Source organism: Caloenas nicobarica, chromosome Z, assembly GCF_036013445.1.
Source record: "Caloenas nicobarica isolate bCalNic1 chromosome Z, bCalNic1.hap1, whole genome shotgun sequence".
NCBI classification, from domain to species: domain Eukaryota; kingdom Metazoa; phylum Chordata; class Aves; order Columbiformes; family Columbidae; genus Caloenas; species Caloenas nicobarica.
Genome location: NC_088284.1, coordinates 83,741,086 through 83,757,194, shown reverse-complemented (window position 1 = coordinate 83,757,194; position 16,109 = coordinate 83,741,086). Strand labels below are relative to the sequence as shown.

At 38.6% G+C, this 16,109-nt stretch overlaps 1 protein-coding gene across 3 annotated transcripts in view; it reads left to right on the top strand.

The window, feature by feature from the left end:
- The window catches only part of MCTP1 (multiple C2 and transmembrane domain containing 1), a 271,911-nt gene that overhangs the window by 154,888 nt on the left and 100,914 nt on the right, over positions 1 to 16,109 (top strand). For all 3 annotated transcript variants that reach the window (XR_010607827.1, XM_065656220.1, XM_065656221.1), the window contains 2 exons: positions 1,230 to 1,416; positions 6,173 to 6,266. Coding sequence is in view for 2 of the 3 variants with exons in the window: in XM_065656220.1 (XP_065512292.1) it covers positions 1,230 to 1,416; positions 6,173 to 6,266 (281 nt within the window). In the remaining variant the exon portion in view is untranslated. The remainder of the gene's footprint in view (positions 1 to 1,229; positions 1,417 to 6,172; positions 6,267 to 16,109) is intronic.

Genomic DNA, 16,109 nt, shown 5'->3' with positions numbered 1-16,109 from the left:
CTAGATGTTTGGTTTAGTGACAGTGGCATATAGAACATGTGCTTGTCACATCAAATAATTGCTGTTAAGAGTATTCAGTGGCTTAACTATATGTAGAATATATTCATTTACTTTTTTGTTTTTATTTAGAGTAATGAATTGGTAAAACATTACTCAGGGATGCTAGCAGTAGAAGTATTCCAAATAATGCTTTTTCACAGGAATTCCTGTGCAGCGCAAGCTGGTATTACATTACAATTTTCAGAGATGCTCAGAGCTGCAGTCTAGGAAAGTTGAAGCATGTGAATGATACAAATTAAAATACTAAAATATCTGAACTGTGCACAGACTAGTTACTAACCCTGAGGTGCTCTTGTTTTAATTAAAAGCTTGTGGTCAGCTCTTTGTTAGCAGAGGCAATGTTTTTCCTTCCCGGCCCTACCTGTGTGTTTCTAAGGAGGTTGCTGGCAGGTCGGAGCCGTTCTTTGTTAATTCAACATAGGTACCACCGAGTTACTTGCGAAGGGATCAAGCCGGGTAGATGGGCTTCTGTTGTGAGCAGTCCCTGCTCATTACAACCTGAGATATCTTATTATATAAGGGGCTGCGGCATCAGATTTTATCCCAGGTACCTGCACGAAGCTTTGACCCTGATCCACGCAAGCTTAGCTCAGGAGAGCCGCTTGAGTCGTGTTTTTCTGTGCTCAGTCACGTTAACTCCATCACAATTAAGTCTACACAGATTTTTTTTTTCTTCTTTTAAGAGAGGATTTTTACTGTTGTTTGATGATTGGTATCAAAAACGTCCACATCAAAACTTACGTTTTATATGAGGTGTAATTAAAAAGTACAACTTGCATCTGAAGCTGGATTTTTTAAATTCTCTCTGACTGTGTTAGTTAAGCTTGTTTCTAGTGTCTATACATTCTTTTTAATATTTATTGCTCACGTGCATAACAGATCGTAGCCTTAAAAAAAATAACATCAAGAGAGCAGCATGGGCTGAAGCGGAAGATAAATCCTTCCAGAAGCTGGGAGGGAATTTCTGCTGATTTATTTTGGTTTGGCTTGGGTTGGGTTGGGTTGAGTTGGGTTGGGTTTGATTGGGTTTGGGTTTGGTTTGGGTTTGGTTTGGTTTGGGGTTTGGTTTGGGTTTGGTTTGGTTTGGTTTGGTTTGGTTTGGTTTGGTTTGGTTTTTCCTGCAGCTGATGTGGGGAAAACCACCTGCTGACAGAGAATTTTGTTTGCAGGTGCCAGGTTGACCTGTCCACCCTGAGCAAGGAGCAGACCCACAAGCTGGAGCTGCCGCTAGAGGAGGGCGAGGGACGGCTGGTGCTGCTGGTCACCCTCACAGCCTCAGCCGCTGTCACCATCTCTGACCTCTCCGTCAGCTCCCTGGAGGACCAGAAGGAGCGAGAGGAGATTCTGAAGAGATATGTATGGAGCTCTTCTCTTTTGCCCTTTGTTCGCAAAATGTTTGCTTATATAAATAATAAGTATGGAGGGAAAAGGATTTAATGTATCCCTTATATCTTTGTCACACTCCAACGATGACAATAATTTAATATAATTACTAATATTGTCACATCTGGTACAGGTAACATCAAGAAGGCTACAAATCCTCTCTATACAGTAAGATATTTTTTACGTAGTAATTCATCATGTGACATAAAAAAGTTAATCTTTCTGCCAGACAGACAGTTCTTACCAAGCACAAAATAAGGGGTCACACAGTGACTGCACAGTTTTTAGTGAGTGTTTATGCCAAGTGCTCTGAGGTACCAGTAGTTTCTGGCTTGCTTTTTTTTTTTTTTTTAGGATCTACTAAAGGGCAAGAAAACTTATTTTTTGTCTGCACATTAGAGGCTGAAGCATTATTTTCTGTCATCAAAATAATTGTTTTAAACAATATTTCCATTTCAAATATTCTGAAGCAAATTATTTTCGTTTCCCAGCATCCTCACATTACACAGAATCTGTGTAGTTTTATCAAAGCAACAGAGAGGGGAGCTCTTACTCCAGCATTTGCTGATTCCTAAATCACTAAAAGTAACTGTCTCACTACACACGGAGAAATTAAAAAAAAAAAAAAAGCTATTTCCACTTAAAATTACAAAGCTTTTATTGTACAATGCTGCCAGGTGTTTAGAAAGGCTTCTCTAGACACTCAGCCATTAAACCAAGCTCTGACTAACAAAGAGCTGCTTAATTTTTTTTAGAATTTAAAATATTCCTATTCCATGACTGACATCCTTTCAATAACTGAATTTAATAAAGATGTACCTTATCAGGCTGTGCAGATAACATGAAGTGCTGGTACTAATGCTGTACGATATTCTTCAAACAGATTAGCAGGATGTGCGCTTCAGCAAATTTATTCTGGCTATCTCCACTGAATCAGCTGTCTGCTAATGCTTGTACAACTCATACACCAATAGTGTTATCATAAACACAGTTTAATAGAGGTGACTTAGTGAGGCTAAACATAATATTCCTAAACCAACTGAGAGCTAAGGTATTGTGCACCATCTTTGAAAAATAATTGCAATTAAGAAGAGTTATTGCACGTTTTGGAATCCACCAGGACAGTCTGTGGTGGTCAGAACAGATCTTTATAAATATAATAAATTTCCGATGGATGTGTTTTTGAGGTGACATGCTTCTTGCTACCAAGTGCGACAATACCGCATTTCTGTGGATTATTGTGTATGATGATATGGCAGTCAAGTGATACTGATGATTTTGATAATTTAGTAGCAGTATAGAAACATGTTATGACTCTGTATTATTAATTGGTTTCCCTAAATTCTCAATTTTTTGTCCCCAGTGTAAAGCATAATTATGTGGTGTAAGACTGATCTATTTATTTCCATTTCTTACATATTCATGCATAGGACTCTTTCATTATATTTACATTATTGCATGCATTTGAAAACATTTATATTTTTGGAGGATGTTCATATTGCAGAGGCATGAATTTCTCATTATGTGTTTTGGAAAGCTGTAGCATCGATAAACCTTTTTGATAATGTTTTCTGTTTCTGTAAAAATTACCAGTGGACAGCAGAAGAGAAAAATGCTGAGGATTAATGAAAATTCAAATAGTTTATTTTCACTGATGTTAGATTTATCTTTGGTGCTTTTACCTCTACTTCAGAACCGATACAAAGAAAGAGTATGCAATTAGCAAGGTGCTCTGTTCCCCATGGAGTGGATGTATTTTGGGCTCTATTTTTTGCCCTCTTAAAAAAATCTAGCCTCCGTTTGAGAAATGTATTTTGCACCCTTCCTACAGCCAAAAACAGTTAATGAGCTGACCTCGCCATCAGATCAAATAGCCTTGGAAAATGACTCTATTACTGTCATTTAACCATTTGTAGCTGAACATCAGAGCCTTACAAATTAAACAGGCATTACCGTTTGAACCATTATTTTGCCACAATTGTCTGAAAAGATTAATTCCTTTTGGGGTGAGGAGGGGGGCGCATTAATGGATACAGACCAAGAGAGATTGTATGACCTTTTCAGAACGGGTGTGCTGAACCCGCAGTCCCCCTTGTCACAGTTTAAAAACCAGAGGAGCTAGTTTAGAGAAGAAGTTGTTAGCATTCCATTTTTATTATGACATTTCACAGTCATCCGATTTAATGTCCCTTGACCAGATTGTCCACCGTGAGACGATGGGCTTGAAATGTTATTTAGAGCATTGATAAAAGGTGAGCAGTTCTAAGATGACAGCAAGTCATAAGGCTGGTGGTGTGACATTAATTTTCTCCATAACAGAGATGGAATAAGACGTCATGGTGACAAGCTGTCAATCAGCACTGGCCCCTCAGTGTATCTCGATGCCATAGGATGGGGTATTGCTTCTCCCATAATAGAGCTGAACTGAGATGCTCTCCCTGACAGCTGCTGCAGCCATACAGAAAATATATTATACAGCCTTTCATTAAAAAAATAAAGAGGACTCATCTCCAGAGCATTTCAATCTTTTCCCATCTATTGAGGGCTGAAAAGATTCGCAGCAAATCACGGATTCCTCTGCTATGGAAATTTCAGGCTTCAGAAACCATGCGGGTTTTGAGGCCTTCAACAATAATCATAAATAAGGAGACAGAATATCATCTGATAAATCATTACTTAAAGTGGTGTATTTAAAGTAATGTATTAGTCATTTGCTTCTCCCAGAGCCTCTGTCGTGGCACTGTAGACATTTTCTGCAGCCACGATGTGCAGTCAATGAATCCAAGCCAGCTGACTTGCTGCAAATAAAAGTTCAAAAATAATTAATCTGCTGGATGTTAACAAAGGTAGCAAAGTGAAATGCAGCACCGATGCCTGTTCACAGAAGAAATCTGGTAAAAAAGGGGCTGTGTGGCATTGCAGGAAGGGGGGCAGTTGCTTGGATCACTCTGTGTTTGGTTTTTGATTTGTTTTCTTTCTGCAGCTTGGTGTTTGTTTTGGTCACTGGGAAACTTGGGTAAAATGTGGAAACTTTTTTTTTTTTGTAAATCCTTTTGCTTCCACCATGGTATTAGAGCAGAATTATCTCTGTTGTGGCACCAGTTCTGATAAGAAGCTTCCAAACCTTGCTCGTTGTTGCAATAAATGAGAAGTGATGCCAAGGTGCTTTTGAATTATAACAGTGATTTTCTGCAATACCACCTCTGCCACCCTTGGCTTGCAGACACGCAAGCGAGGGAGTTGGGTGTGTGCTGATTAAAGTTGACCATCAGGTTTTTAAGCCATATTTCTGATGATCGGCTTATTAAAAATGGTAAAAATGTATTAACCGTTATCCTGTGTTAACATGCATGCGTTTGTATGTAGCATGTGGGGTGCCACACTTAGCTGGATTCCTCAGCTCAGTACATACCAAGGTCAAACCTTCACTATAAACAGTAAATGGTCAGTTGGGGCTCATGAAATTAATATCAGGCTGTGATTTGACTGTTAGAATTGGCTCACTAATGTAAAGACAGGGATGCATATTATATGTCTAACATTTGAATGGATAGGTTATCTGTGCACAAACATAGTGTAGGTTTTGCAAGCTGACATTTAATATTTCATTTAAGCAGCACCTGTGTTATTTATTCTGGTTTTCCATAACAGTCGATTTTGCCTCCATAATAAATTAAAGAATGGTTGACTTGGTGTTTTACCTCATGTTTGCATTTTCTACAAATTTAGACATGATCATAAGCACTGGAAAAGGTTTTACCTGGGCTATATTAATATTTTAGAAAAGGCCACAGGCATTAAATGAATTAGTCCAGATTTTTAAATACTTGAAAATAAAGGTACGTGCTGATATTTATGAACAAGACTTGCAAAAACAACCAAAAATTATGCCATATATATATATATATATATATATATATATGATGTAAAGTGGATTTGAAAGTCTAATTTTAGTCTCCTCTTTTGAAGTTTCCGCCTTTAGTTTATCTAAAAACTAAATGATAATGTCAAGTTTGGTTTTAATTGATTGCAAATTCAAAGTTGCATTCGATGTTCTGTCATTTGAGAATTTTGTCATATCAGGCCTAACAGGTGCAATACTCCCAGTTTATTACTTTTAGTTGTTTGAAAAAAGAGCAGCAACAGAATACACTTTCCAAGCAGCTTTCTAAAACTATGCTGGATGAATAAATGCAAGTGTTAGTCTATTTTTATTTTTTTCTTCCTCTTTGTGATATATGTAGATATTGCAGAAATTCGTGTCTAAAAAAATATATTTATAGCAAATGCTTTCTGCCATGGCATTGGAACCATCTTTTAATTCATTTTTTCTAATCTTTTTTGCAGGTCATTATTTTGAAAATTATTAAGTTGCTATAATCTTCTTTTGATTGTTTTTGTTTATGTTATTTGCAAGCTATATGCAAGCTTATGTATGCATATATGATATTTTGAAGCTTACATTTAATGATCAGCTACAACAGAAAAAATATTTGCCCTAAGTCACTGTTTAAAATGTTATTGGAGGACTAATTCAGTAGAATTACTGTTATATTTAATCATTCATACTCTTATTTTTACTTTGCATTTTTGATTGATAGGTTAAAGTTGCAAAATATGCTAGAGAGTTACACCAACTCATATCTAGGCTAGGGAGAATACTATTAATGTTGCTTTCTGTTCGTCTTTTTTGCAACCCAGAATTATTTTTCTTTTTATTATTTTTTAGAGTCTAATGTCGATGTTCCATAACATGAAGGATGTGGGATTTCTTCAGGTGAAGGTCATCAGGGCAGAAGCGTTGATGGCAGCTGATGTCACAGGCAAGGACTCATTTAGTTTCTGTGACAGTAAATACCGTCTTAAGACTGGGCCTTTTAGAAGTGAAAAAAATATGTTTAAAGCATAACTTTATTGAAAGATTATTGTCTGTTTGCTCAGTCTGACCTTCTGCTCATTAAGGAAAAAATCCTTAGAGAAGCAAACAAAACTTCTGTAAGCAAGGCGGCAAGTCGTACTAATGTTATCAGAGTCCTACATAGGTTATTTCTCAGGTGGGTGAAACACATATTTTTCTCCGTCAGAGGTCCTGCAAAAAATAAATAGAAAAGATGTCTTTTTCTAGCAGATAAAATATGCAAAATTATCCAAATGAAAGCTGAATTCCAGAGGACGAGACAAATTAAAGGTGCTAGACTTAGATACTCCTTTAAAGTTATTGCTAAAAGAACTGCTTAATATCTGCTAGATATTTAGCAAGTGCCGTTGGTTTCAAACATTTCAAATAAATTCAGTTTCCTGTAACTACTGCTTATCTGTTTAAGAATGGAAATAAGAAAATCTTTTTTTCTTTTCTATTTTATGTGATGTAAGCTGAAAGGCTAATTTAACCTTTTGCTTTTCAAAATAAAGAAAGAGTATTTCAACCATACTGACCATATTTGTCCAGAAATGTCCAAGTTATCTCCTGTAAGTACAGTCACCTTCACACTGCACAAGCTGAATGGAGCAAAATGACATGCTTCTGTGTCAGAAAATGGCCCTCTCTGCCTTAAAAACAAACAAACAACAAAAACAAGCAAAAAAAAAAAACCACCAAAAACACCACCACGCAAAAAACCCCCCTCTACTAATCTAGCTGTTTTAAATACATTTGGACATAAATGTTCTGTTACAGGAGCAGATGCAGATATATAGCAACATACTCACTTTTTAATAGTTTTTTTGTTGATTAGCATGAGTACCACTATTTATTTTCTTTTTCTCAGACAAGGTAACAGAACACATATTTTATTGCTGGAACAGATCCTTGAGTTTGTGGCACGCAAAATAACAGATTCCAATTTCGAGGAGGTAGGATAAATGCTTCTAAAGATTCCTCACTCTGCTTTGACCTTCTAATCCAATGTGGTCTGAACAGAGAGAGAGATTAAGTTATTCAGGGGCAAATGGGATAATTCAGTCCCTGACCTCGTTCAGTCTTCGACTTTCCAGATCAACATGTCATTTGTGCTGGTTGAACAAATTTTTTGGAAATACATTTGATTCAATTAAAGATGTGTAGGGCTACCAAATATTTTCAGACATTGCATTTAAAACGACAGTCAGGAAGACGGAGAAGAACACTCAGCACCTTCTCGTGTCCTGCATATTTTGTTCATTAGCAAGAAAAAAACAGCAGTTATGTTTTGTAAGATAGCTGTGCATACATTACAGAAATCCTTGTATATTTTGGACAAAAATACCTGGTATTTTTAAAAGAGGACAAAGGGTTTTTACTAACTAGTGTAGTAAGTTATAGCTATTTTTAGTAGCTTGTCAGCACAGATCATTCCTTTCTGATTAAACTCTGAATAGTAATATTTAGAAATAACTCGAAGTAATTATTTGGTGATTATCAATAAGTTGTGTTTGCAAAAATGGTGTAAAATTTGACCCTCCACTTTTGTTCAAATGGGGAATACTATTAGTCAGTGCGGAGAGCGCTGTGATCAGTGGTGTGATTTACACAACTAAGGATTGCTCATGTGAGTAAAAGCTAAGGACTAGTTTGATCTTCTTACTATATCGTTTTTTCAGAATTAATCTTTTGCCTTCCCCTGAGTCTGAAAAGTAGCTGAAACACCTGTATAGTACCTGTGTGGTTTGCTCTGTTTCCTGCCTGCTGAACATATCCCCTTTCACTTTCAGGAATCTTTTCATGTGAAGTAATAAATCAAAATTTATTAGTTTGGGCTGAATGGATTTTAAAAATCCCTGATATTCCATCATTACGCATAAGCATAGACGGAAAAAAATTTCTGTAATCTTTTAAGTAGTCATCAATCTTACTACAGTTGCAAGGATTTTTTTTTTTCCTTTCAAAATGTGAAATTTTCTTTTGTTACCATACATTCATTGAGCAGCATTGTAATACTGTATTAACTCTGTGTGAATAAAGAGCAATTGAGACTCCCGTTGAATGAATGAGTAAAAAGCACAAATTGCTTTTTAATGAAACCCTCAATTCTTCTCCTTTCCACAGAAAGCCCATAGTCTTGTTCAGCTGAATGCTACTACAGTAGGTCACTTCAGTTAAGCCCCTAATAAACTGTTGATAGTTGAGGGCAGGTTTTTCTCCTGTCTCAATAGCCCAGTGTTGGACAGTGCACTTCAAATCGTTAAGGTTAGTGCAGATTTTTAATGTTTCTTTAAAGAAAGAGATTAAGGGTGGAGGTTCAGGCCTCAGTTTGCAACCCTCCGACACATCCACAGGCATAAAACAAGATGCCAGGGTGGGCTGAAATTTGGGTGAAGTTGTCGCAAGGGGAGCAAGTGGGCACTGTCAGTTTGAAAATGGGGCGCTGCTCCAACGGGCCATAACTAGGTTTGAAAAATACCCCAGAAAATAACAAAAAGTGAAAATTCTCCTCACTCAGCCCACTTGCAAGGACATCTGGGACAGGGACAACCAGGGAGGGGTTGAGAGGTTCCCTACCAGGGCTTGAATGCTCACCTTGATTTCAGGGAGAGCTGAAAAATGAGGCATCTTCCAGGACCAGAGGTCTCGTGAGAGCTTGCTAGGTCTGTGAGGATGTTTCCCCTGGAAAAAAAAAAAAGAAGTGTTTTTCCATGGCTGAAACACAATTTTCGGGCTTCCACCAATGCAAAACTATGTTCTGTTGGAAACTGCAGTCGTAGCAAATACCCCTTCCTGGAAAATATGTATTTTTTTAATAAGTGTTTTTGAAACTACAGTCTAACAAATAGAAAGACATTGAGTGCAGGGTTTACTTTTTCTTTCTCTTTCTGAGAAGAAGGTTTCATCTAAATCTTCCATTGTGTTTTAGCTATTCAGGCCCTTTTCTCCCTAAATCCTCAGCTAAAAGTTACTTTTTCCCCTTTCCCCACATCTTTGCTCACTCGTGGTTCTTCTGGAGGATGCAGCAGCCTTCTGGAGGGTTTGGCTGCTTGCGGAACCCTGGCATAGCAGCCTGTGTGCCTACAGCCACCTCCATTTACGTGAAAAAATATTCCGATGGTGCAGAAGAACTTCAGGTGTAATGGACTCATTGTGTCGGTTCGCCTATAAAATTAATAATATTCTGTTCACCTAACCTGTGTGAGTTTTGCAGAACAATAGGCCCCTCACCATGACATGGTGCCAGTTTAGGCAGTGGTCAGGTAAGAGAATTTGTTCTGCAGCAAAGTAGGTGTAGGTGGGTCGTGGGGAAGGCTCTTGGCTTTGCTGGCAGCGTCTCCTTTACTGGGGCAGACACGTTCCTCCTTTTCCTTGTACCACAAAATAAAATTCAAAGCCTCTCAACGAGAAGCACCCAGGGTGGGAAAAGACGTGCTCCAGGTTTGATCAACTTCAGCGAAAGTCCCCTTTGAGGAAAAATAGTTAGCAACTCTGATTCATTAGCAGAGCAGCATCCGAGCTCCACGTGACAGCCTGCCTGGAAAACAGTTTGTTTTGCTGTCTTTGGGCGTTAATTAAGACGTGTTCAGCCCCAGCCCCCCGGCTCCCCTCTCCCCCGGCCCCCACCCTGCTCGCCGTGTCACAGACCGGCGATCAGACGCTTTCAGATGGTCCAGCCCATGACTTTGACCTTCCGCGCGGTCCAGCGTTCCCTGGGGAACCGTTCAGCTCATGAGGTCTGATTTCACACTTCCAGGATGCCTCGGCTCTCTTAACAATGACAGGGAGACAAAGCCCTTTAGAGCGGGCCGCATGGGGACTTGTTTAAATTGGAAACTAGAGAGGAGTCAAGGAACAAGGTTACAGGCTACAGAATAGTGCTTTTAATAAAGAGCTCACAGCTCTGGTTCAGCTCAAAGAGGGCTACCTCTGTACAATTAATTGAGACATTTATCTGGAGCATCTTAGGCCTCTACTTTCTCACAGAATTATGTGATAAATATCAGCTAAGAGGCAAATGAGATGTGCATGAAATGAATTTTTAACACTTTGATTACTGTGTCTCCAGTCTTCATTAGAAGTAAATTTATTTGTATTTCTGACCTCATTATTAATCAATTGTCTGCGTGGTTTTTTGGGTACCGTGATTTTAAAACCTGGCATATCAGACAGATTTAACTAAAGAGCTCAGTGGTGTTTAGGTTTACAGTCAAAGGCTTTTCAGGATTCTCCTCCTCTGAAGAACTGAAACTAAGCGTAGAAAATGAGGCAGGATTTTTTTTTTCTGCTTTTTCAGTTTTATGTTTGATTTCAGCCTGTCTTCTAAGAAAACTCCATGTTAAAATTTTGATTAAAGTACTTGAAAGTAGGATGAAGATGCAGAGATGGCTAAATGTGCGGAATGTAAATGAGCTTTCTAAAATCTGTTCTACTAAAATGTCCTAATACCGCATGTGCAAACATAGTCTTTGAAATCATTCTTCAAATGCTAGGAAATGTCAGAGTGATGTACAGAAACGTTAAATTCACAGAGGTATGGAAGCCCATACATGTAAAATTGAAGGAATAGATTCAGAGGCCCTTTGGAAATATGGTTCCTAAAGTAATTTGCTCTGTCAATTAGTGCCGCAAGGTTTCAATATACACTAGAATTATCTTCACAAAGTATGGAAATCTACTGGCTGCACAGTGTTCTGTGGTAGATAAAATCTCACCTGGTCCTGGTCACCTTAAGACATCAGTCCAATATCACATACTGCAAATCTACATATTTTTGAAGAAAGTAGCAGTTTTAGTGTACTAATGGAAAAATTAGCATTTAAAAGATATTTTTGGTTAACCATAGCACTTAGAATTAAATATACAGTGAAAGGATGAGTTGTGATTGCTAACATTATTTTTTTTTTTCTAAATATTCTGCAGAAAATGATTTTAACAAAATTGTGGCACGGCACTGAACCACCTGGTAAAATATCGCACGCGTTCATGACATCAGTCCTCTGCAACATGTTTGCAGCAGCACCGTTAGGGAAGAATTATCATTTTCCTTGTAAAGATGGAAGACTAAGGAAGGTTAACTGACTCGACTGAGGCTGACGGAGCAAGTCCTTGTTGAAGCTGGCGTTTGGCTTGGGTCCTGTGCTGACTCCATTAGATAAGGCGGCTTGCCGGGCTATTGAGCCATCAGTCCCCTGGCCAAAGGTCGGGCTGGCAGCTCCGTCACAAGCAGCTGGCTGGCAGGGAGCTGGGGACAGCGTTGGTGACATTAGCATCTGCCTGAGTGGCACTGCCCTCACAGAGTCATGAGCTGCCTGTCTTGTCTTCCCCAAAAATAAAGGCCTTTTTTGGCTGCAGGGACTCAGATCCATAATGGACGGGCATGGCCGTGGTAGGGGAGAACCGTAATAGCCTACAAAATATTCAAACAATATTTCGACTTTTGGAACCATATTAAACTTGGCTGAACTTTGTGGAGTTCCTGACTTTTGAAAGCAGGAATGGAATTGGAATCTCTTATTAAATTTTTGAACTATCTTTGTGATTCTAGTTCAGTTTTGATAATCTAATTTGAGCAAAGCAAAAAAACTCATGTAATACTTAGTTCAGAATAAAGATGCCAATTTGCTTAAATTCATTTCATGGTCTGGCCAGTGCTGACTTTCTGTCAGTTTGTGTAACTTTACAAACTGATCAGTGGCAGGTAAATGTTAAATGCCAATCTACATTTAGCCTGCCACGTGGTTCCTTTTGTTGAGAAAACTGCTGAAGGAACAAAACTGGGATATTTTTGTGTCTTTGGACGCATAATGAAGCAATGCACGGTTTCCGTAGACATGGTAGAAGGATCTCCCTAGGGCTCATGGGGAGCCAGCCACATGCTTCTTGGCTTCCATCCACCCTGAAAAGCAATTGTATCAGTGGTAGTTCCTTAGCACTGATTAAGAAAGAAAGAGTCATTCTACAGTGACTGATGGTCTTTGTGATATTTTATTTTCTTTCCTACAGGGTGGATTTTCAAAGACTGAAACAGAAAATCATGATGTTTATGACTGTAGACAGGTGGTTTTTTTTCCTCTTTAAAGCAGGGAATCATCTTGCTGCATAAAATATGGATGTTTCCGTATGTTTGTTTACTAAAGTCTCCTTTTTTACAATATTAACTGAATAATATGCAGATGACGTGGTTTTCTGGAGAAAAATGCTGCATGTATTTAATAAAATTTTATAATAAAAGGACATCACAGTTTGACTTGTACAAATCATGGCAAGCAAGAAAGATAAATTTAAGCTTCAACAGCTTTTCATCAAGGGAGACTCTGCTTTGTGTACAGTGGAGCTAGAAATTAAGTGTAAAAGTGCACTTATGTTGAATCAAAGCCCCTGTTTGGAAGAAATGCTCTGCCCCAAAATGATTTTTTGCTAGGAAAACAATCTACCAAGAATCAAAAATTTTTATAGGATAACTTCCCTTCAGGGACCATTGAAGGACATATCTGTTTAACTTGCCGAGAAATATGAATTATATTATATTGCAGTTTGACACCTCTGGTATTCAGGTAAAGTTCATATTTACACAGACAAAAGATACTTGCATCTGAATTGGTTGTATGTCTATCTCTTGTGAAAAATCAGTACTTTTGGAGTTGCATTTGAGATGACGCCCAGCGTTTTGTTGTTTTAGCTGCCCACTAGGCTGAGTTCAGCTCAGCTCCAGCCTGGACAATGGGCTGCAGTGGTGGGTGTCTGAGACGGGTCCACCAGCCCAGGAACATCAGTTCACAAGGATTCAGAAGCCACCTAACATCTTCGGTGCTTGCTGATGGATTCCAGCATCACAAGCCAGCTGATACACATACAAGTGGAAGACCTGTGGCCTTTGAACTGGTGGAAAAGGCCTTTCCTAAACTTTTCCAAGATAAAAATACTGCAAAACCATTAGGCAGCATGGTCCTGTAGGTGCTTCAGAAGAAAATTGGGAAGCTCAAATTGTGTGGAGGTTGAGTTTTTGTTGTTTTGATTTTGAGAAGCAGTTAAAAATTATCAGTATTTAGGTCTCTTTTCGATGATGAAAAAGTCTAATTTTTATACTTGCAGGGAAACAAACCTTCTGAGCTCCAGATAATGAATCTGAGCTTGAACTGACTTCATTTCTTTTGTGAAAGACTTCCTGGACTGTGGGGACTTTGAATTTTGAAGCAAATAACAAATAAGACCTCTCTAGTTCCTGGTTATCCTCTCCTGCAGCTTGACCACTGTTGCCAAGTTGGGCTGGTTTGAGCTGGTGGATGTACAGTTTATCCAGGGTTGTACGGCGATTCTGGGAAGTAAGACGACAAGTGAAAGACCAACATTTTAATTAGTGTGTGTATAGTGTGCAATGTGAGGGACACGGGGCTGATTGAAGTAAAATACTTCACTTAGGTCTAAGTAATCTCAGTTTGGGCTCTGGTCGCACCGGCTGTCAATGTGTGTGGCATGATGAATAAAATAGGGAGCATCAAAAGAAAGTTTGTTCTTTAATTTTCTTTTCTTTTTCAGTGGGAGCTTAACATTCCAATGTAGAACTCCTTCTGGGTAACTCTCTCAAATAGTCCAGGTCTGTAATGGGTAAAGGGGAAAAAAAATAGGTGAGAGAGATCCATCAAAAGAGGCTGCTTTCTCTTCCAGATTATTAGGCGTATTATTAGCACACTAATTCTGTCATGTCGGGAGCCCCCTACAAGTATAGCCCAAAAGCACGAGATGTTACAGAAACAGAATGAATTAATGAATTAATCTCTTATCGAGGTTTACTGCAGGTATGATTCCAGTCAGTGCTTTTACTACATACTTGTCTCATGAATTCTTCCAACAGTGGTGGTTGTAACAGTGATGAGTCCCACTGAGGTCATGGGATTACTCCAGATCCTAAGTGCTGGTTTCGGTGGTGCTGAGACTGTGCTTTCAATTTGCAAGCAAATGCCTTAATCAAGTGGCGGTCATCTTACCCTGGCACAGCGCTGAGCACACATTTAGGGCTGGATTCTGAAGTTTTTGGATGTCCTCCTGATCAATAAAGTACCTCAGGAGTCACTGGAACAGCAGCTGGAGGTCTATGAAAGGCACAGAGCAGGGAGCTGGCTGGAAGATCCTCTGTAGACAAAGGTGTTTGGGGAGAATTACTTGACATATGACAGGTGATATACATTGATATATGACAGCTGAGATTTAGTTGGTAGCAAAAGGCGTACTTGTGATGACAACATAATTTAGAATGGTGTGATTGAGCTTAGGCAGCACAAGACTAATGGAAGGTTTTTAAGTTTACTACTAGATGGACAGCACAGCTACCTCTTGTTTGAAATCGTTGCTTGCGTTAACTAGACAGAATTTGTCTGAGTCTGCCTTGGTTAGAGTATGTGTTGTGCCAAAGGTACTGGTTTTGAATAATACAGTGATGAATAGACACTGTAAGTTCCCAGATTTCCTTGGTCCTCCTAGAGACCTAATGACGACATCTTTTAATATTTTAGCGGTCTCTTCAGGCTTTCATTGGGAATTATCCCATTATTTTAAACACTCTTGCAATGCAGCAGGTTGCCATGGCTGTCAGTGAGAGTTACGATTACAGTTATTCTTTCTAATAATGAGAACCTGAAAGATGACAGATAGATGTGAGTTTCACCAAGTACTTGTAGATTGCTCTGGCTTTGTCTGTCTGAATTGTGTTTGCTTGTTTGGGTTGGTATCCAAATAACGTTTGCACTTACCATATGTTTAGAAGGTCAGCAAAGAGTGTTGCCTTTCAGATACCCAGCGTGGCTATGAGTTTTTAATGTACAGAAGTCCCATAGGCGATGGTGAAGGGCTTTGCATATGGGAACTGGAGAGCCCTCTCATATGGTAAACACACTATTCCTTAGTAGAGATGTTAGTAGCGAGGAAACTTCTAATTGTCAGCCGTGGTATCTGAACCTTCCCTTGTACCATTTCACAATATTTCCTTTTGTCCAATTTAAACTTTTTCAGGTTATAGCAGTGGGGAAGACATGAAATCTTGAGTGTGAGAGGGGGATTCTCTTATTTCTGAAAAACATTTTTCTTTGGTTTGATCCAGACCCTCTGTGATTAATGTTACGTGTTATTTAGCCTCCTTAAGTGAATTGATATCCATATAAATCTATAAGAAGGGTCACTGAAAACGTGTATGTCAACAGATGCAGAAAATAAATGAAAGCAGTAAATATTTTCTGTTTACAGAAGGTGGACTTTAGATACTGCAGTACATTTTCCTGTGTTTGCATACAATTAATAAGCACAAATCACATTGTACCATCATCTGCAAATATGCTTGATGATACTTTAAAAAAGGAGATAAAGTAATATCATGTAGTTTACCTCCTGTGTCAGTTCTGCCTTGTTATTTTAACTGTCTTCTGGATGTTTCTTTTTCAAATACTGAAACCTAAAGAACCTTAATGAATATGAGTTGTTTAAGTTTCCTACCACCTTTTAAGTTTGTAAAGTAAGGAAATGTTGAGACGTGCCAGATATCCATCTCTGCTGACTGGTGAATTAATCATTTTTCACGTTTAATGGGAAAGATTCAGCGGTATATTGTTTTCTAGGGAAAGTAAACACCAACTTTAACTGTAATTCACAATGTGTTTAAAACAATTATTCTTTATCGTTAAAGTTAATAATATGCACATTAACCTCTGATGTCGTCTGAATCAATACTGCAGTTTGGGAGATGTGACCGCTAGACAGCTTTGTCTAAATATTG